At 41.9% G+C, this 17008-nt stretch overlaps 1 protein-coding gene across 1 annotated transcript; it reads right to left on the reverse strand.

Moving 5' to 3' along the window:
* Window positions 1-13273: 13273 nt before the first annotated feature.
* Window positions 13274-16765, reverse strand: LOC148787802 (uncharacterized). The gene is made up of 2 exons (XM_088881375.1): window positions 14591-16765; window positions 13274-14509 (listed from the first exon to the last, which is right to left on the reverse strand). Exons 1-2 carry the CDS (start codon window positions 16763-16765, stop codon window positions 13274-13276), a joined length of 3411 nt encoding a protein of 1136 aa, XP_088737501.1.
* Between the last annotated feature and the right edge of the window lie 243 nt (window positions 16766-17008).

Consider the following 17008-nt stretch of genomic DNA (forward strand, 5'->3'; position numbering starts at 1 on the left):
GTTGGATTGCAGAGTCCAACAAGCTTAGCAATAATCTTCCACTTGTGGAAGTTTTAAATCAACACGCATTCAGCTATAACATTTTTGTTTTACCATCGCTACCTACTAGGTCTATGTACTAACTCTCAGGAATCCCTCTGCCCCAACTAAAATAGAGAGTGGGATGGCGATAAAGTAATACGATAGAAGAAAAAGGCAGAACTAAGAGAATAAAATAAATTAATAAGCATACATATAGTAAAGAGTCACTTGCATTATTGCTTGCTTTATTATTGTCTAAAGATAGTACAAAAAAATGCTTCATGAGAATAGTCATACACAAGTAGGCTAGTGTGATGTCCGTAGAATTTTTACACATAATCAAGAGATTAATTGGTAACTTTAAATTAAAATAATATTATAAACTATCAAGAGTTTTAAACAATCCATATAAGTTGGATTAATTATTAGTAAAGAAAACTAACCACATAATGAATAAGCAAAATAAATTAATTAAGCATAATACAAAAAGAAAATAGTTAAATAACCATTAAATATTTAAGATTATAATCAAAAGTGAAAAACTGAGGAACAACTAACTTGTACACATCATGTATCTATTATAAACTACAATTTCACCCATATGAAGTGCAACAAGAAAAAATTCAAAAGAAAAAAAAAAAAAGAAGATTGTATTATAAGTAGGAAATATTTCAGCGGGACTTGATACATTATTCCCCAACAAAAATCACATCCAATTTCCTTTAACAAAAACATGCAAACCTATTCCTTGCATCCTAAACCTATGATAGACAATTCAGTGGGTGCATCTCTTATTTTAGGTATGCTCCTAGCCTTTATCTTCTTTATTTTAGGTATGCTCCTAGCCTTTTTTAATTGGGGGGTGGGGGGATGGATCAGGACCCTTTATCTTCTTCTTTTTAGGTATCCCTTGCCTTTTTTAACTGGGCGGGGGGGGGGGGGGGGTTAATTTCTTGTACGAGTCCTCCATAATATCATCTAGATTTTGTCTCCCAAAAGAGATTGCAACACATGCATGTGCACAAGGACAAAACTTGCTACATGGACGGATTGTTTTACCTAAATCAACAACAAATCTATCAAGAAGCTAATCTATCTCAAATTGAGATCCCCACACCATCTAGTGAAATAATTTTGGACAATTGCTGTTGTTTATTGATATTCTTCATAATATTGGAGCATATGTTTCTTGAGAATGCATTCCTTTTTTACAGTTATATCCTAGAAGTTAATTTTGAAAGCACCGAAAAATGCTAGTTGATCGTCCCCGGAATGTGCAAGCAAAAGCGATAATGTAAAAATACATAAATTAAAATAAAACATAATAAAACCATAATTTGAAGGAGTGTGTCCTTGGAGTTCCCCGGGCACTCGATGTAATTAATAATAGCACTAGTAAAATTAAACCGGGCTAATGGTTGAATTAAAAAAATAAGAGGTGCGACATCGTAAATCAAGAATTACCTCATTCTTTGATTTACTTAGAACCTCCGTTCATGCAAGACTTCAACGTAAAAGCCTTCTAAAGTTGCGTCCACACCACACCGAAATTTGGGATCCCTCAACTCAATTTGCTAGAAAAGAATTGGGGAGGAAAAATACACCAAGTGTGTATATGAGAGGGGCGTTCGAATGGGTGTTAGGAAGAGAAAATTATTTTGTGTTGTGTGTTATGTAGTCATTAGTCGTTCCAAATAACTAATATACATATATATACCTTGTATGGATGTATTAGAATGTGTCTAGGTTCATTCTATCATCCATAAGGTAATAAAATCCTTTATTTCAAATAAAGAATGACTAACATGGCAACTTCCAAAAGTAAAATTATTAGTCAATAATTTCCTTTTCTAGAATTTTCAACAACTTAATTAAGGGGTGTATTGGCCGATTTTATCTAGAAATAAAATACAAGGCCCAAATACATTAAATTAAATCTAATTTAATTAAAGCCCACCTAATTAAGCCCATAATATATTTATTCCAATTAAATATATGAACTCAGTAAGATTTTATTAATTAATAAGTGCAACTTATTGAATAATAAGGGCAAGCCCAATATAAATTAATCCTATTAATTTATTCTTGGGCTCCACCATCCAATGGATCGCTCTCATTTATAAGTAATCCAATTACTTATAAAATTAATTCCTAATTAATTCCTCGTCCCTTCTTGGTGTTTGTGTGTGACTCTTTAGGTTCACTATTTAGCTAGACTTGGCTAGTATCTAACACTATTATTAGTTAAATTTAATTTAACTAATAATTCTCGATCAACCCTTGTTCAAGAAAGCCCGTCACCATGGGTGGCTGTTTAGCAACGGTCTATGGCACTAAAGACTAGGTGAATATTCATGTAAACTTTTAGGCTCTCGAGTCTATACAGGTACGGTCCTTCCGTCTATCATCTGCCGGCCTTAGTCTAGGGCACGAAATTGGGTGTTGGTTCCCATTCTAGACTAGACGTCTATACATTATACTTGAGATAGCGTTACCCCAAATTGATCGACATAGGAAACTCTTGTCCTATTCGATGAATGACTGTGGCCACAGGTTTATAGAGCGTAAACACATCTCCAAGTGCATAGGAGATACCTCTGTCACGTTTTGACAGGGGACGGATCCTCTTGTTGGAACTCACTGTCTCGCTATATGCTTTAACTACACTGGATAGGGCTTATGATGATCATGTTTGGGACACGATCACCTCTCACACAAATTCAAGATACAGTTATCGCATGCATGTGCTGCTGCGATTCCTCAAGTACGAGGATTACTTCCAGGCTACCGGAACCGGGATTTGAGTCATATCGATCAAGCTTCTAAGGCTTCCATATGAGATCCCTACGAGTTAGTTCAGTTAATTCAACACCTAGCCAATCGACCTATTAAGATTGTATAGACATCCCACGTCTATCGCTGATGAAATACGACACTGACCAAATAAATGCAAGTCTCCATGGGACACTCGATGCCCATTCTTGAGGTTCTCAAATTGGAACATTTCAGACCCAACCCTAGACAGTTGGTTTTATGACCGCCATCTAATTCGCAGTCCAACTGTTGCATGGTTGCTAAAGTGGTATGTGGGCTTTGTTATGATGTTTGACAGAAATGCAAATAAATGTGTAATGAGCACAACAAATGAAATGCCAATAGCGAACACTAATCTTATTCACTGAATAATATTACATAAATTGAGTTACTGTCAGAACAGATTACAAGTATGCCAATCTAATTGGCATTCAGGTCACCTATTCGAACAAATTTGGTCCTTATACACTGTAGCATCGTGTCTATACTATATATCACTGAAGAGCACCTTCTTGGTGTCTCCAATTTATTAATATGTTCAACTTTTTATTTTTTTAAATTAAATAATTATTTTTAACTTTCCCACTCATTATGATTTTTCATTACTACCTTTTGGTAGTTTTTTTTTCGGACAAAATGCATAAAATCCCCCTGTGTTTTAAAAAGTTTGCAAAAAGCACCTCCCTGTTTTCAGAATAGGCTAAAAGCTCCCATGTGTTTTGTAAACTGAACTCAATCGCCCCCTCTCCGTTAAATCCAACTAACGGTGTTAATTTTTTAGAAAATGACCGTTATACCCTTACTTAACATATATTATTTCTTATTCTAATGACCGTTGGATTTTTTTGATCAAATATTGATCGTTAGATCTAATCAATTAATCTCACCGTTAGATTTTAAAAAAATAAAAAGTCTAGATTCAACATATTATTTAATTTATATTATATATAAATAATTTAAAATTTTAAAAAATATATTATTATTATATATTAAAAAAATAACTAACTACCCGACCCACCCCCTTCCCCCCCCACCCCCACCCCCTTTACCCCGACTTCCCCCCACCACATCTCGTCGCCGGCGGCGAGATTTCGATTAAATCATTATATCTCCATAAATTCTTTACCAAATTGAGTGAGGCTGGTCTCATTAGAATCGTCTTAAAGAGACGAGTCTGATGGTGCTAGTTTGAGACCGAGATTTGATCGGACGGAGACGAATCGATGAAAAATATGTTCGGCGATTGTTGCTTGAGCTCACTCTCTATGATCGACGAAAACTCAAATTGAAGGTATGGAGATGTTCGTCTTGAAGAGAGGATTCTAATGGTACCATTGGGCATCGGAAATTCGTCCGGACGGCGTCGGAAAATTGTTTCGAAGTTTCCGGCGAAAGTGGGCGAAATACCAGATTTTCTTTCTTTTTTTTTTTAATTTTTTAATTAATTTTAAATATATTAGTTAAATATATTTTAGTAAATTAAGAATATTTTAGATAATTATAATAATTAAATATTTTGGCTAATTAATAATAATTATAATAATAATTATTGTAATTAAATATATATTTTAATTAATTAAAAATAATAGTTAGATTTAATAATTAACAATTACAAAATTATTTGAATTTAAATATAATTTAATTTAATATTTCAATTTAAATTTAATATGCCAAAATTTAATTTATTTTTTAAGGTGAGAAATGACAAAAAGAATACACAAAACAAGCAAAAAACCCCTTTGTGTATTATATAGACCCATAGAGGGGTATTTTGGTCCAAAAAATCATTAAATATCAACCTAAATTGCAGACAAAGACTACCAAACGCAGCAGACGCGTGTCTTCTCCAGTTCCCGTTAGTTGCTAACAGAATGGGGGTTTTTTGCTGACTAAAACAAAATATGAGGGGGGTTTTAGCCTATTCTGAAAACAGAGAGGTACTTTTTGCATACTTTTTAAAATATAGGAGGGTTTTATGCTTTGTCCTTTTTTATCCTTATTCATTTTTATCTTATATATATAAATATATTATCTTATATATATTTTAGGTATTTTTTAACTCTATCAAAAGTAAATAATATAATTTATAAAATATTTTATCTTAAATATCTATTAAAAATTATGCACACACATAAGAATGTGACACACATGCTAGCTGTGATAATTGCTCATCGCTTACATCCAATTTATAGTTATTGAAACTTTCACACAAATTATTCATCAATGTATTACATTTATTGTGGGTTTGAAAGAAAGACCTACACCAATGTTCACAAGGGATTTTCCCCAACCATTGAGATGCAGTGTCAATTGAAACAAAAGTTTTAGGATCCAATTATTCAATTTTTAGCATATCTGTTTCAAAATCCCTTTTGTTGCTTGTTCATGCAGCTTTCCAAAACTATATCTTAAGTTCTTGATACTTAAACTTCATTTTAAGGTTCTAGTACTTGTGTCTCAGATATTACTTATTTTCACTCTCACAAACAAATTCTATTAATGCTTCTACTAACCTTTTTTGTGTATCTAAAATAGAACTCAATTTCGTAGTGCTCAATCGGCCAATGTGATCTACATCTTCTCCAGAAACCATTGCCATGTATGTCTGTTGTCAATAGGTACAACAACAATGGACATGTGAACCATGTTGTCATTTCCATCTGATGTAGGTCGCACGAAATCTGGATTGGGTCGCCTATCCTGGTCCTGAGGTCGGGTCGCTAGATCCTTCTTTCGAGCTTCCTGTTAATGGATTCTGAGAACAGAGCAAACGTAACACTAGTTGGGTAGCTCCCAACGAAAGCCCTCCGATGCTTAAGTTAGAAATGAGAGGTCAAAGGTGATAAATGAGATCGAATGAGACCAAGAAAAAGCGGTAAAAAAGTTTAATAAAAAATGTGTCCCCTCAAATATTCATAAATGCCTGTATTTATAGTAGCACAGTACCGCATGAGTGTTCGACATGTGGCATCATCTGGATGCATCCACGTCATATGATCCAAGGGTTGGACCAGTGGGTTGACTTATTGGACCCGGGTCAGGCGGGCCGGGTTGGGTCGAATTCATGTACGCAGATCCTTGCATTAAGAGTAAAATTCTTTAATAAATAAGGGCATTTTGATCATTTGATAATTACCCTCATCACCATCCTTCCTAACACCCACAAATAACTGCCCCTTAAGCAACATCAAAGCCATTATTGGCCTACGACCAGACATGAATGCATCTTTCGTTGAAGACGAAATGAACTACAATTTCTCAAACACAATACGGTTTGAACCCTCAGCCTTCATTGGTATCAATTTTAACCCTTAGCCTTCACAGTAATCCCACATATTTTCAAATTATTGTGAATATACCCCCTTATTGACTCAAGTGCAACCCTTTTTACCATGATCACTTTCCATCTAATGACTTCTACATTTCTAAGGATTATACTCTTCAATTGAGAGCTGACAAAATAAGGATTATCCATTGAAAAATTTTCCATCCTCTTTGCCAAATAATAAGACTTGGCAACACCATTAGCATAAGTCCTTGCACATGAGTTTTAATCATGATTGTTTTGATTGAATGTAAGACCTTTTAGATAGGTGATATATGGATTCTCCATTCACATCCCTCATGTTTCCACTTTGCAGTGATCCTACTACTTTATTCTTGTTCCACTTAGCCCTATCAAATTGTATTTGAAAATTTTCAAATAGTTCTAAGTTTCATCAATTTTAAGGACCACTATCTTGTCCCTTCTTTTGCTGTGGTTCTATAAGACCTTCTAATGTCTTTAAAGCAAATTTTACTATATTTAGTCACTTATTGTTATTTTATTATCAGATCTTTTACATACTTAACAAGAGCAAGTCCAAACCATATGTGGCATGCGGGTCATTAAAGACCATCTGTGCTATATTTCTTTCTTTCTTAAGTGGCTTTTAATGTTTTTATATATTCCAATGTCAACTCTGAGAGCCATATTAAGTAATTATTAAAAAAGAAAAATAATTAAATCTACAGATTTTGTTCTATGTCCACCTAGGCCTAACGAATTACATTAAATATCTTGACCAATGGTAAATTTCATCACCTTAAGTAACCACTATCTTGACCCAGCTGTTGTGGATCTATAAGACTATTAATTATCTTAGAAAAATATTTACTACATGTCGTCATTCATCATTGCTTTATAAGATTTTTACATACAAAACAAGAAGAAGTGTAGAAGCACATGTGGCATGTACTTGATTTGCCTTTTTTGTCATGTGGCTTTTAATGTGCACATATATGCCAGTGTCAATTTTAAAGCTAAATTAAGTAATTATTAAAAAGGAGATTTATGAAATCTACTACTTTTGTTCTTATTCCATTAACGCCTATCAAATTACATTTGAGAATTTTCAAACCATTCTAAGTTTCACCAACTTGAAGAACTACTGTCATTTGACATTGGCACATACATAAATATTAAAAGCCACAAAGCAAAAAACGAAATCAAGAAAGAAGTTCTCTCTAGAGCTGCCACACGTGCTTATGCACTTGCTCTTATTTACTTTTACCAAAAACTTGATAAAGTAACAATGAGAGACCTCATGTGATAGATGACTATTAATAGACAATTAATGGTATTACAGAACAACAACATGAGGGTCAAGATAGTGGTTGTTCTAGTTGATGAAATTTAGGACTGTTCTAAATAATTTTTAAGGTAATTCGATAGGTCGAAATGGAAGAAGAACCAACGAAAAAGATTTCATATAGCTCCTTTTTAGTAATTACTTCATTTGGCTTTCAAAACTAGTGTTGGCATATACAAAAACCTTAAAAACATGGAGGGTCTCCAGTTATTACACAACACAAGTGCTTATGCACATGCTCTTCTTGAGTGTGTCAAAAATCTGATAATAAAGCAACAATGAAAGACATAATGTAGTAAAACTTTCTTTGAAGATATTTAATGGTCTTGTGGAACCAAAACAGAAGGAGGGTCAAGATAGTGGTTCATCAATTTGATGAAATTTAGGACTATTTGAAAATTTTCAAATACAATTTGATAGGCCTGAGTGGAAAAAGAACGAAAATAGTAGATTTCATAATTCTCTTTTCTAAGAATTACTTCATTAGGATTTCAAAATTGGCATTGGCATATACTTATACATTAAAAGCTATAAAACCAACAAGGGAAATCAAGAATATTGATCCGGGTCGAATTATTCGATCTCCTGAGATGATCTCACTGCAGACGGATTAACTCTTCCGAATTAGATTTTGGGTTCCCTGAGAATGAGACACGAACCGTGAGCTCGTCGGGCACGTCCCCGACAATGACCCTCCGACGCTCAAGTTTGGTTGATCGAGAGAAATATATACGATCTCAAAGTTTGAGCTCAATTAATGCACAACTGTTACCTCATTTATGGCGCATCGGGGTCTATTTATAGAACACAGTTGTACGTCAAGTACTGGGCCACGTGGCCTTATCTTATCAGTGTGTGTTTTGATCGAACGGTTGTCATCATGCGGGTCTTCGGCCAGTCGGTGCGATCCGGGTCGGGTCAACTGCGACCCGCCCGCTATAAAATACGCGGGTCCTAATCGCGAAATGACTATAATGCCCTTAATGAAAGGGTGTTTTGGTCTTTTTGTTGGGGTGGTATGTGTATACCCATCATTACTCCCTCACTTTTTCAAAGTGCAAGTTCGTTGCCTTTGAGGAAGTCGAACCGTCACGTCCGTCGATTGGCTGTCACCGTGGACACGTGGCGAATTCCCGTAGGTTGACCTTCGGCGCATTTCTCCAGAGCGGTCCTCCTATAAATACCCCACCATTTGAGCTCTTGGCTCTACCTCACGCATAGACTTCAAGCGACCAGGACTTTCAACTTCAAGTTCGCATTCGATCTGCGGCTTCCAGAGTCATCCTGCTTTAAGGTACGATGTCTTCCAGCTCTAGCTCGAATTCTAAGTTGCGATCTGGCCCTAAGCCACGATCTGGTTCTGGGTCCTCTTCGTCCCATTCAGAGTCTGCTTCTGGGTCTTCTTCTGAGTCCGGGTCTGGTTCGTCATCAAGGTCTGGTCTAGGTGGGTGTCTAAGTCTTCACATGGGTCGTATTCTACCTCCCCCAAGAGGAACAAGAAGTTTCCTGTTGCTAAACTTAACGATAAACAAACTGGCCCCTCAACCCTTGCAAAATTCCAAGATCGACTCGCTAAAAACCCTTGGGAGGCTGTAGTTAGCAAAGTTAGGGTGCCGTCCATAAGATTAGGGAAAAATACCACATACCCTTCGATTTTGATGTCGTCATCCCTGCTACTTTCGATCGCATGCACCGCCCTCCCTAGGGATTTAGTGCCTTTTCTATCAAACACCTTGACGCCGGGTTGCGATTTCCTCTAGCTCCTCAGGTAGCCACAATTTTGAAGAAGTTGGGGCTATGTCCCATGCAACTCTCCCCTAATTCTTTCACCCACATCATCCTTTTTGTTGTAATAATGCGATACGTAGGCTTAGAACCCAGCTTTGACAATTTTTGGAGTCTGTATTCTTTTACTACCTCGAAGCGATCTGGTAGCCGTGGTTTTTTCTATCTCTCGGCCAGACCTGACTGCAGGTATCTAAGTGCCTTGAAGTCGAACGTAGGGGCTTGGGTAGATCGCTATATTTTCATTCGACCTCCTAGTGGAGTCTGGCCCTTTACAAATGAGTGGACCAAGTATAAACCTACCCCGAAAATGAGTGGAGGGGGGCTGGAGGGCGATCAGATAAAGAGTTTAACATCCTCTAAGTACGATCCCAAGAAGCTTCTCACTGAGAAGGTTTTGCAATTATTTGGGCTTTCTCCAACGTCCCTCCATATCGAAGAGTCCTTAGGTGATTTTCTTCTTTCAGTTTAATTGCCTTTGTTGCTGTTGTGTCTGTACATACTCATTTCTCCTTGTTTTGCAGATAGTATAATCATGAGCATGCGCACTGCTATGCGGAGGATCGCCTCTCAGAATAAATCGAGGAAGGGGGGGAGGTCGCAGGTTCCTCGGACGCGATGAAGAAGGGAAAAGGGGTTGCAGGCTCTTCGGATCCTAACCCGCCGGCCCCGGTTCCCTCGAAAGCTCTGGCGGTTGCAACCCCGGCCGATCAGCAACCCATTCCGGTCGATAGTGAGGAGACGCCTTCTGCCCATGGTGGTCACCTCGGCTACAACTCCTCTGAGTTAGAACTGAATTTGGACGAAGCCAGTGGTGACCATGGGGTCGAACAAGGACACCAAGGTCCTCCCTCTGAGGAGCGATCTAAGAAGAGGAAGCGGTCCTCACCGAAGAAGGGTCACGGGCCCAAGTCTAAGTTGGCGCCCGGCGACAAGGGCAAGGACAAGGAACCTGCAGAACCTTCTCATCCTCCTCCTCCCAAATCGCGTAGCCCGAGCATGCTGAGCAGGATGGCTAAGGAAGCCGCAGATAAGACCGAGGTAGAAGAAGATCGGGATAAGTTTTTGCGAGTGGCACAGCTCGCCTCGTGCTGGGAAGAGAGCCGGGCGGCTCTTCGAGGTAACGTGCCGCCCCCTGAATGGGATAATATGTTGAGCTCGTCCCTTTATGGCGAGGCAGGAAACGACACTTTTGCTGTATACAACTCCTTCGTTTCCGTTCGCGATCAAGGGTCGCTGGTGACGAACAGCCCCATTCGGCTCGAGGAGTTCGCAGCTCACTCTTCAGTCCAGGTACATCTATCGGCTGGTCGATCTTGGTTTTCTGTCTGCTCGACCTTCTTATTCGCTGTTTTCGACCTTGCAGGTCATGACATTCGTCCGGAGCCTGAGTCTTAAGTGCACCCATTACCGAAGGAGTTTTATCCAATCTGATCAAAAGGTGCAGAATCTTAGGGCTCAGTTGGCAGAGCGAGACGAAGAAGAGCGCAAACAGGAGAATAATCTGCTGGCCCTGGGCGACGAGGTCCAAAAGCTGCGAGCCGAGCTCGATGCCGCCAAGAAGGAGAGAGAGATCCTCTGCTCTGAACAGGAAGTGGCTCTGGCGAAGGCCAAGAAGGAGGCATTCGAGGCTGGGCGTGAGGTCGGCCTTATGGAGGGCCACAAGCATGGGGTGGAAGAAGGCTAAGCCAGTCGCATTCCGATTGAAGAATATCAGCGAGCCTTGGCTGACTCTAGGATGTCCGCGGTTCGTGATTTTTTGAAGACCGACACCTTCACGACCGCTCTCGAGATTAAGTCTGCGGACTCGTTCACCAAAGGCTATGAGACCTGCTTGTCTCAGGTCGAAAAGCTTGACGGATTCCACGAGTCTTTTGACCGCAGCAAACTGGACATCTCGCTTGATGGCGACCTCCAGCCCTTGCCCCCGGACCCCGAGCTGAAAGATGATGAGTTTATGGTCCTGAGGGATGAGCTAGAGGCGGAAGCTGATGCCTAATCGATCCCGGTCTTCTGATTTTGTAATAGGATTCGAGCTAACTGATCGTAAAGTGTAAATCCTTGGGATTCTTCTTAGAAATATCATTTTTTGTAAATAGGACATCGGGGTGAGGATTTTTGATGACCCCTGTACATGACATTCTGTTAATGGAAAAATTTCCTTAACTTTTGGCAGCTCGCGTATTTTGCTTCTTTATTTTGCCAATTGCATGTCTCTCTAATCGCATGAAACTTGTCTCCTTTCGATCATTCTTCCAGTTGGCTCATGCAGCACATCTTTCTTGGATCGTATGTCCGGGGTGCGTCTTTTTCGGATCGCATGCTGGACGCGTCTTTTTCAGTTCGCGTTTTGTTTGAGCGCGTCCTTTTCAGATCGCATGTTGGACACGTCTTTTACAGTTCGCGTTCTGTTTGAGTGCGTCTTTTTTAGATCGCATGTTGGATGCGTCTTTTTCAGTTCGCGTTTTGTTTGAGTGCGTCTTTTTCAGATCGCATGTTGGACGCGTCTTTTTCAGTTCGCGTTTTGTTTGTGTGCGTCTTTTTCAGATCGCATGTTGGACGCGTCTTTTTCAGTTCGCATTTTGTTTGAGTGCGTCTTTTTCAGATCGCATGTTGGACGCGTCTTTTTCAGTTCGCATTTAGTACTTAGAAGATTCAAGTAACCAATGACAATAAAGACATAGGAAGATGTACACACGAAGATAAGCGTGAAAATAATACAGTTTTATAAATCACGTTGGGTAAATTATAGCAAGTACAAATTTTGAATCATTGATACGTTCAGCGATGATGGTGCCCAATATACAAGACATGATCTTCCTAACCTTTATATATAATTGGTGGCCTTTTGGGGGCCCTCGAATGTGATTTTTTCATTGATAGCCTTTCACAGGCTCCTTGTTCGATCTCTTCGTTGGCCATTCACAGGCTCCTTCATTCGAACTCTCGGATTCAAGCATAAAACTTCTTCAGGTTCTGTATGTTCCAAGGGCGCGGTAAGTCTCGACCCTGCATGTCTTCCAGCCTGTATGTGCCCTTCTTTCTAATCTCGGTCACTTTGTACGGTCCCTCCCAGGATGGTTCTAACTTCCCTATGTGCTTGGAGGCTTCTACCTTCTTCAACACGAGGTCTCCCACTTGCAGTTGGCGTGGTCGAATTCTTCGATCCTGGCTTCTCATCATCAATCCCTTGTGGTGTAGGATCTTTGCGTATGCTGCGTCTCTTCTTTCTTCGATCATGGTGAGGTTGAAGCTTCGTTCCTGCTGGTTAGTTTTAGGGTCATACATCGCGACCCTTTGGGACTCTTCCCCGATCTCTGCCGGGATGATAGCTTCCGTCCCGTATACTAGGCAGAATGGGGTCTCCCCTGTTGCGTTTGCGGTGTGGTCCTATAAGCCCATAGGACCCCTGATAGTTCATCGACCCACGGTCCTTGATTCTCCAGCCGCGTTTTCAAGTGTTGGAGGATCGTTCGGTTGGTCACCTCTGTTTGTCCATTGGCTTGCGGGTTCGCAACTGCTGTGAAATGTTGTGCGATCTTGAGCTCCTTGCACCATTCCGTGATTTTCCTTCCCTGGAATTGGGTACCATTGTCAGAAATTAATACACGGGGCAGACCGAACCTGCAGATGATGTTTTTCCAAATGAAGTTGATGACTTCTCTCTCGGATATCCTCGCGACCGCTTTCGCTTCGACCTACTTGGTGAAGTATTCTACTGCCACAATGATAAACTTTTTCTAGGCCTGTGCTGGGGGAAAGGGTCCGACGATATCGATTCCCCATTGGTCAAATGGACAGGCTATCTTGATAGGTTCCATCGGGATTGCAGGTTGATGTATCAGGGTCGCATATTTTTGGCAGCTCTCACACTTCTTTACCAACTCTTTGGAATCCTTTGCCAGCGTAGGCCAATAGAATCCTTGACGTATTATCTTCTGAGCCAGCAATCTCGCTCCCGAGTGGTTACCACAGCTTCCTTCATGAATCTCCCGCATGACGTATAGGGCTCTTTCCTCGTCTTAGCACTTCAGGAGGGGCCCATCAACTGTTCGTTTATAGAGCTGTCCAGACAACATGGTGAATCGAGTGGCTCGGAATTTAACTCTCTTTGCAGCGATGGGGTCAGCTGGCAAGGCGCCATCCTCGAGATATTTGACGATCTCGTCCTTCCATGATTTTGGTTTCGCGACCATCTGAACATCTGCTCTGCTCGCGATGCATGGTCGCCCTCGAACCAGGGCGGTAATCTTGCGATCACCAATCCCTTCCATGGCAACCCCAAATTTGGATAAGGCGTCCGCCTTGTCGTTTTCTGCTCGAGGGACCTGCAAAACCGAACATTTGTCAAATTTTCTCATCCACTGCTGGGCAATTTCTTTGTAAGATGTTATCGTTTTCTCCCTTGTCTCATACGTCCCTTCAATCTGCAGCGCGATTAGCTGGGAGTTTGTGAACACCTCCAAATCTTTGGCGCCTGCCTGGGAAGCAAGCTCTAGCCCGAGAACGAGCGCTTCGTATTCGGCTTCATAATTGGTCACAGGGAAGGACAGACGAGCCGCTACCTCTATCTCGATTCCCTCTGGTCCCCGGATCCATACTCCTGCTCCTCCACTATTGGCATTTGAGGCTCCGTCCACATGTAGCATCCACTTAGAGGTTTGCCCCTCAACGACCATGGGTAACTTGGGATCGCTTGCGAGTTCTATCACAAAATCCGCTAGTATCTGCGCTTTTTGGGCCGTTCTAGGTCGATACTCGATGTCGTATTGCCCCAGCTCTTCCGTCCACTTGATCAACAGACCTGACGCCTCAGGTCGCGACATTATGTGCTTCAAAGGGTAGTTCGTTAGCATGATCACCTTATGCGACTGAAAGTATGGTCGTAGCTTTCGAGCGGTAACTACCTGCGCGAGGGCTAACCTCTCCATCTCCGTGTATCTTAATTCGGCACCTTGGAGCATCTTACTCACATAATAAATGGGATTCTGTTGACCTCCATCTTCTCTTACCAGTACCGAGCTGACTGCATTTTCCGACACGCCCAGGTAAAGGAACAGTTCCTCTCCCTCTTTCGGGTTTGCTAGTAGGGGAGGTGTTGTCAGGTATTCCTTCAGCTCTTGCAAGGCCTTCTCGCACTCCTCACTCCATTCAAAATTTTTAGGTTTCCTCAGAACCTTAAAAAAGGGGAGACTTCTGTCTGCTGATCGCGAAATAAACCTGCCCAGGGAGGTGATCTTTCCTGTCAACTTCTGAACCTCTTTGATCGTAGTTGGTGATCATAGATTCATGATGGCTTGAATTTTTTCTGGATAAGCTTCGATCCCACGCTCGCTGACCATGTATCCTAAAAACTTTCCTCCTCCTACTCCGAATGTGCACTTGTCTGGATTGAGCTTCATTCCGTACGATCTCATGATAGCGAATGCTTGGGCTAGATCTGCGAGGTGATCCTGCGACCTCTTGCTCTTTACGAGCATGTCATCCACGTACACTTCCATCGTTTTTCCGAGCAGGTCGCCGAACATCCTTTTAACCAGGCGCTGGTATGTTGTTCCTGCATTGTTTAAACCAAAAGGCATCATATTATAACAGTAAATTCCCTTCTCCGTGATGAAAGAAGTCTTATCTCTATCTTCCTCTGCCATGTGGATCTGGTGATACCCTTGGTAGGCATCCATCATCGAGAACATCTCGTACCCTGCTGTAGAATCCACCATGACATCGATCCGGGGCAGCGGGTAGGGATCTTTTGGGCACGCCTTGTTCAGATCTGTAAAGTCCACGCACATTCGCCATTTCCCGGAGGATTTGGGGACAAGCACTACATTAGACAACCAATCAGTGTACTGAATTTCCGATACATACCCGGCTTTGAGTAGCTTGTCCACTTCCTTACGGATGATCTCATTCTTGTCGTACCCGAATGACCTCTTCTTCTGCTTCATAGGTCGCATGGTTGGATCTACGTTTAGCCTGTGCAGTATCACCTCAGGGTCGATTCCCGTGAAATCAGACGGTCCCCATGCGAACACGTCCATGTTCTCCCTTAGGAAATTGATCATTGCCATCTCCCTCTCTTTCATGCTCGCGCCTATCTTGGTAGTTTTGTCTGGCTTACCCGGTGTGAGCTGCACAACCTTGTATTCTTCGCTGGGCTTCAAATGTTCGGCCTCGTAGGGTCGAGGTTCAGCGTCTTCCTTGACCTTTCTCTTCTTCGCTCCGGGTTCTCCTTTCAGTGATAGATTGTAGCATTTTCGAGCTTCTTTCTGATCGCATACTACCTCTCCGACTCCGTTATCCGTCGGGAATTTTACCTTCATGTGGTAGATGGAGATGACGGCCCTGAATGAATTCAATCCCGGCTTGCCCAATATCACATTGTATGCAAATGGTGTGTCTACCACCAAAAATTTCACCATTGTGGTCTTCCACCTCGGTTCGTCTCCCATGGACACTGGCAACTCGACCATCCCTAAGGATGCCACTTCGCTCCCACCAAATCCGACCAGCGGAGTTCTGTCCGGCTCTAACCGAATATTTTCCAACCCCATTTTATCAATCACTCTTTTGAAGATGATATCTGCAGAGCTCCCACTGTCTACCAAGACTTTGTGAACTGTGAAATTTTCTATATCCAGTCTGATGACAATCGGGTTATTCATCTCCCCGGCCTCGTCTGGCTTGTTCGAACTGTTGAAAGAGATGGCCTCCTCTTCCTCTACCTTCAGCACGAACTCTCTCCCCCTGCTCGAATTCATAGTCCGTGCGCACCTCTTTCTGTCCCTGTTCGAATTACCCGAGCTAGAACCTCCTGCGATCGTGTAGATCACCCCTTTAGTTGGAGCGTTATCTCCAGTGGGTTGAGCTTGTGCCGACCTCGAGGGCCCAGGGTTTTGATCTCGGTTTCTCGACCTGCTCCTCCTGGTCTCCCCCCTGCCAGCCTTGCAATTCTGGGGGACTCGGTCCCTGAAGTACCCTTGCCTCACTAGCCTTTCGATTTCATCTTTTAGTTGGAAGCAGTCTTCCGTATTGTGTCCCCTCTCCCGGTAGAACCTGCAGTACTTGTTAGAGAATTTTTTGGAGGGGGTATACCTGGTGTGCCTCGGCCACTTGAGAACATCAGCATTCTCGACCATCATCAACGCCTTTTCCCGCGACATCGGCAATGGGGTGTAATTGCAGAAGGGTGAATTTTTGTTGTGCGCAACTATTTCACCTCGCTTTTTTAGTTCGTCTATCTGTTTATTGAGGCTTTCTATCTGCTTCCTCACGCTCTCTACCTCCGCACGCGAAATTACGGGTTCCCTTCTCTTCGCGCGACCGTGGCTGCTGGAGCCGGCCTCGGATGATGCCGGTCGCTTGTTACGGTGCTCTTGCTTGCCTTGCACCGTTGACTCCCTTTGCGGTTCGGTATTCTCGAACAGCTGCCTTCTCGCTGTTTCTTTGACCAGAGGAGTCGTGGTCCTTCTCTCGTATTCCTCGATCGCCTTCCGGCTAGCTTCTTCTATCATTTTCTGCAATTCGTCGGGAGTTAGCTGTATTGTCGCGCCTACTCCCTTTCTTGGTGTTCCTTCTTCCCCGGCGTTTCTCCTCGATGAACCTTCTATTGTGATAAGGATTTCTCAGACGTTCCCACAGACGGCGCCAACTGATCCGGGTCGAATTATTCGATCTCCTGAGACGATCTCACTGCAGATGGATTAACTCTTCCGAATCAGATTTTGGGTTCCCTGAGAATGAGACACGAACCGTGA

The sequence above is a fragment of the Sesamum indicum genome, linkage group LG6 (assembly GCF_026168435.1).
Source record: "Sesamum indicum cultivar Baizhima isolate 11 linkage group LG6, ASM2616843v1, whole genome shotgun sequence".
NCBI lineage: Eukaryota > Viridiplantae > Streptophyta > Magnoliopsida > Lamiales > Pedaliaceae > Sesamum > Sesamum indicum.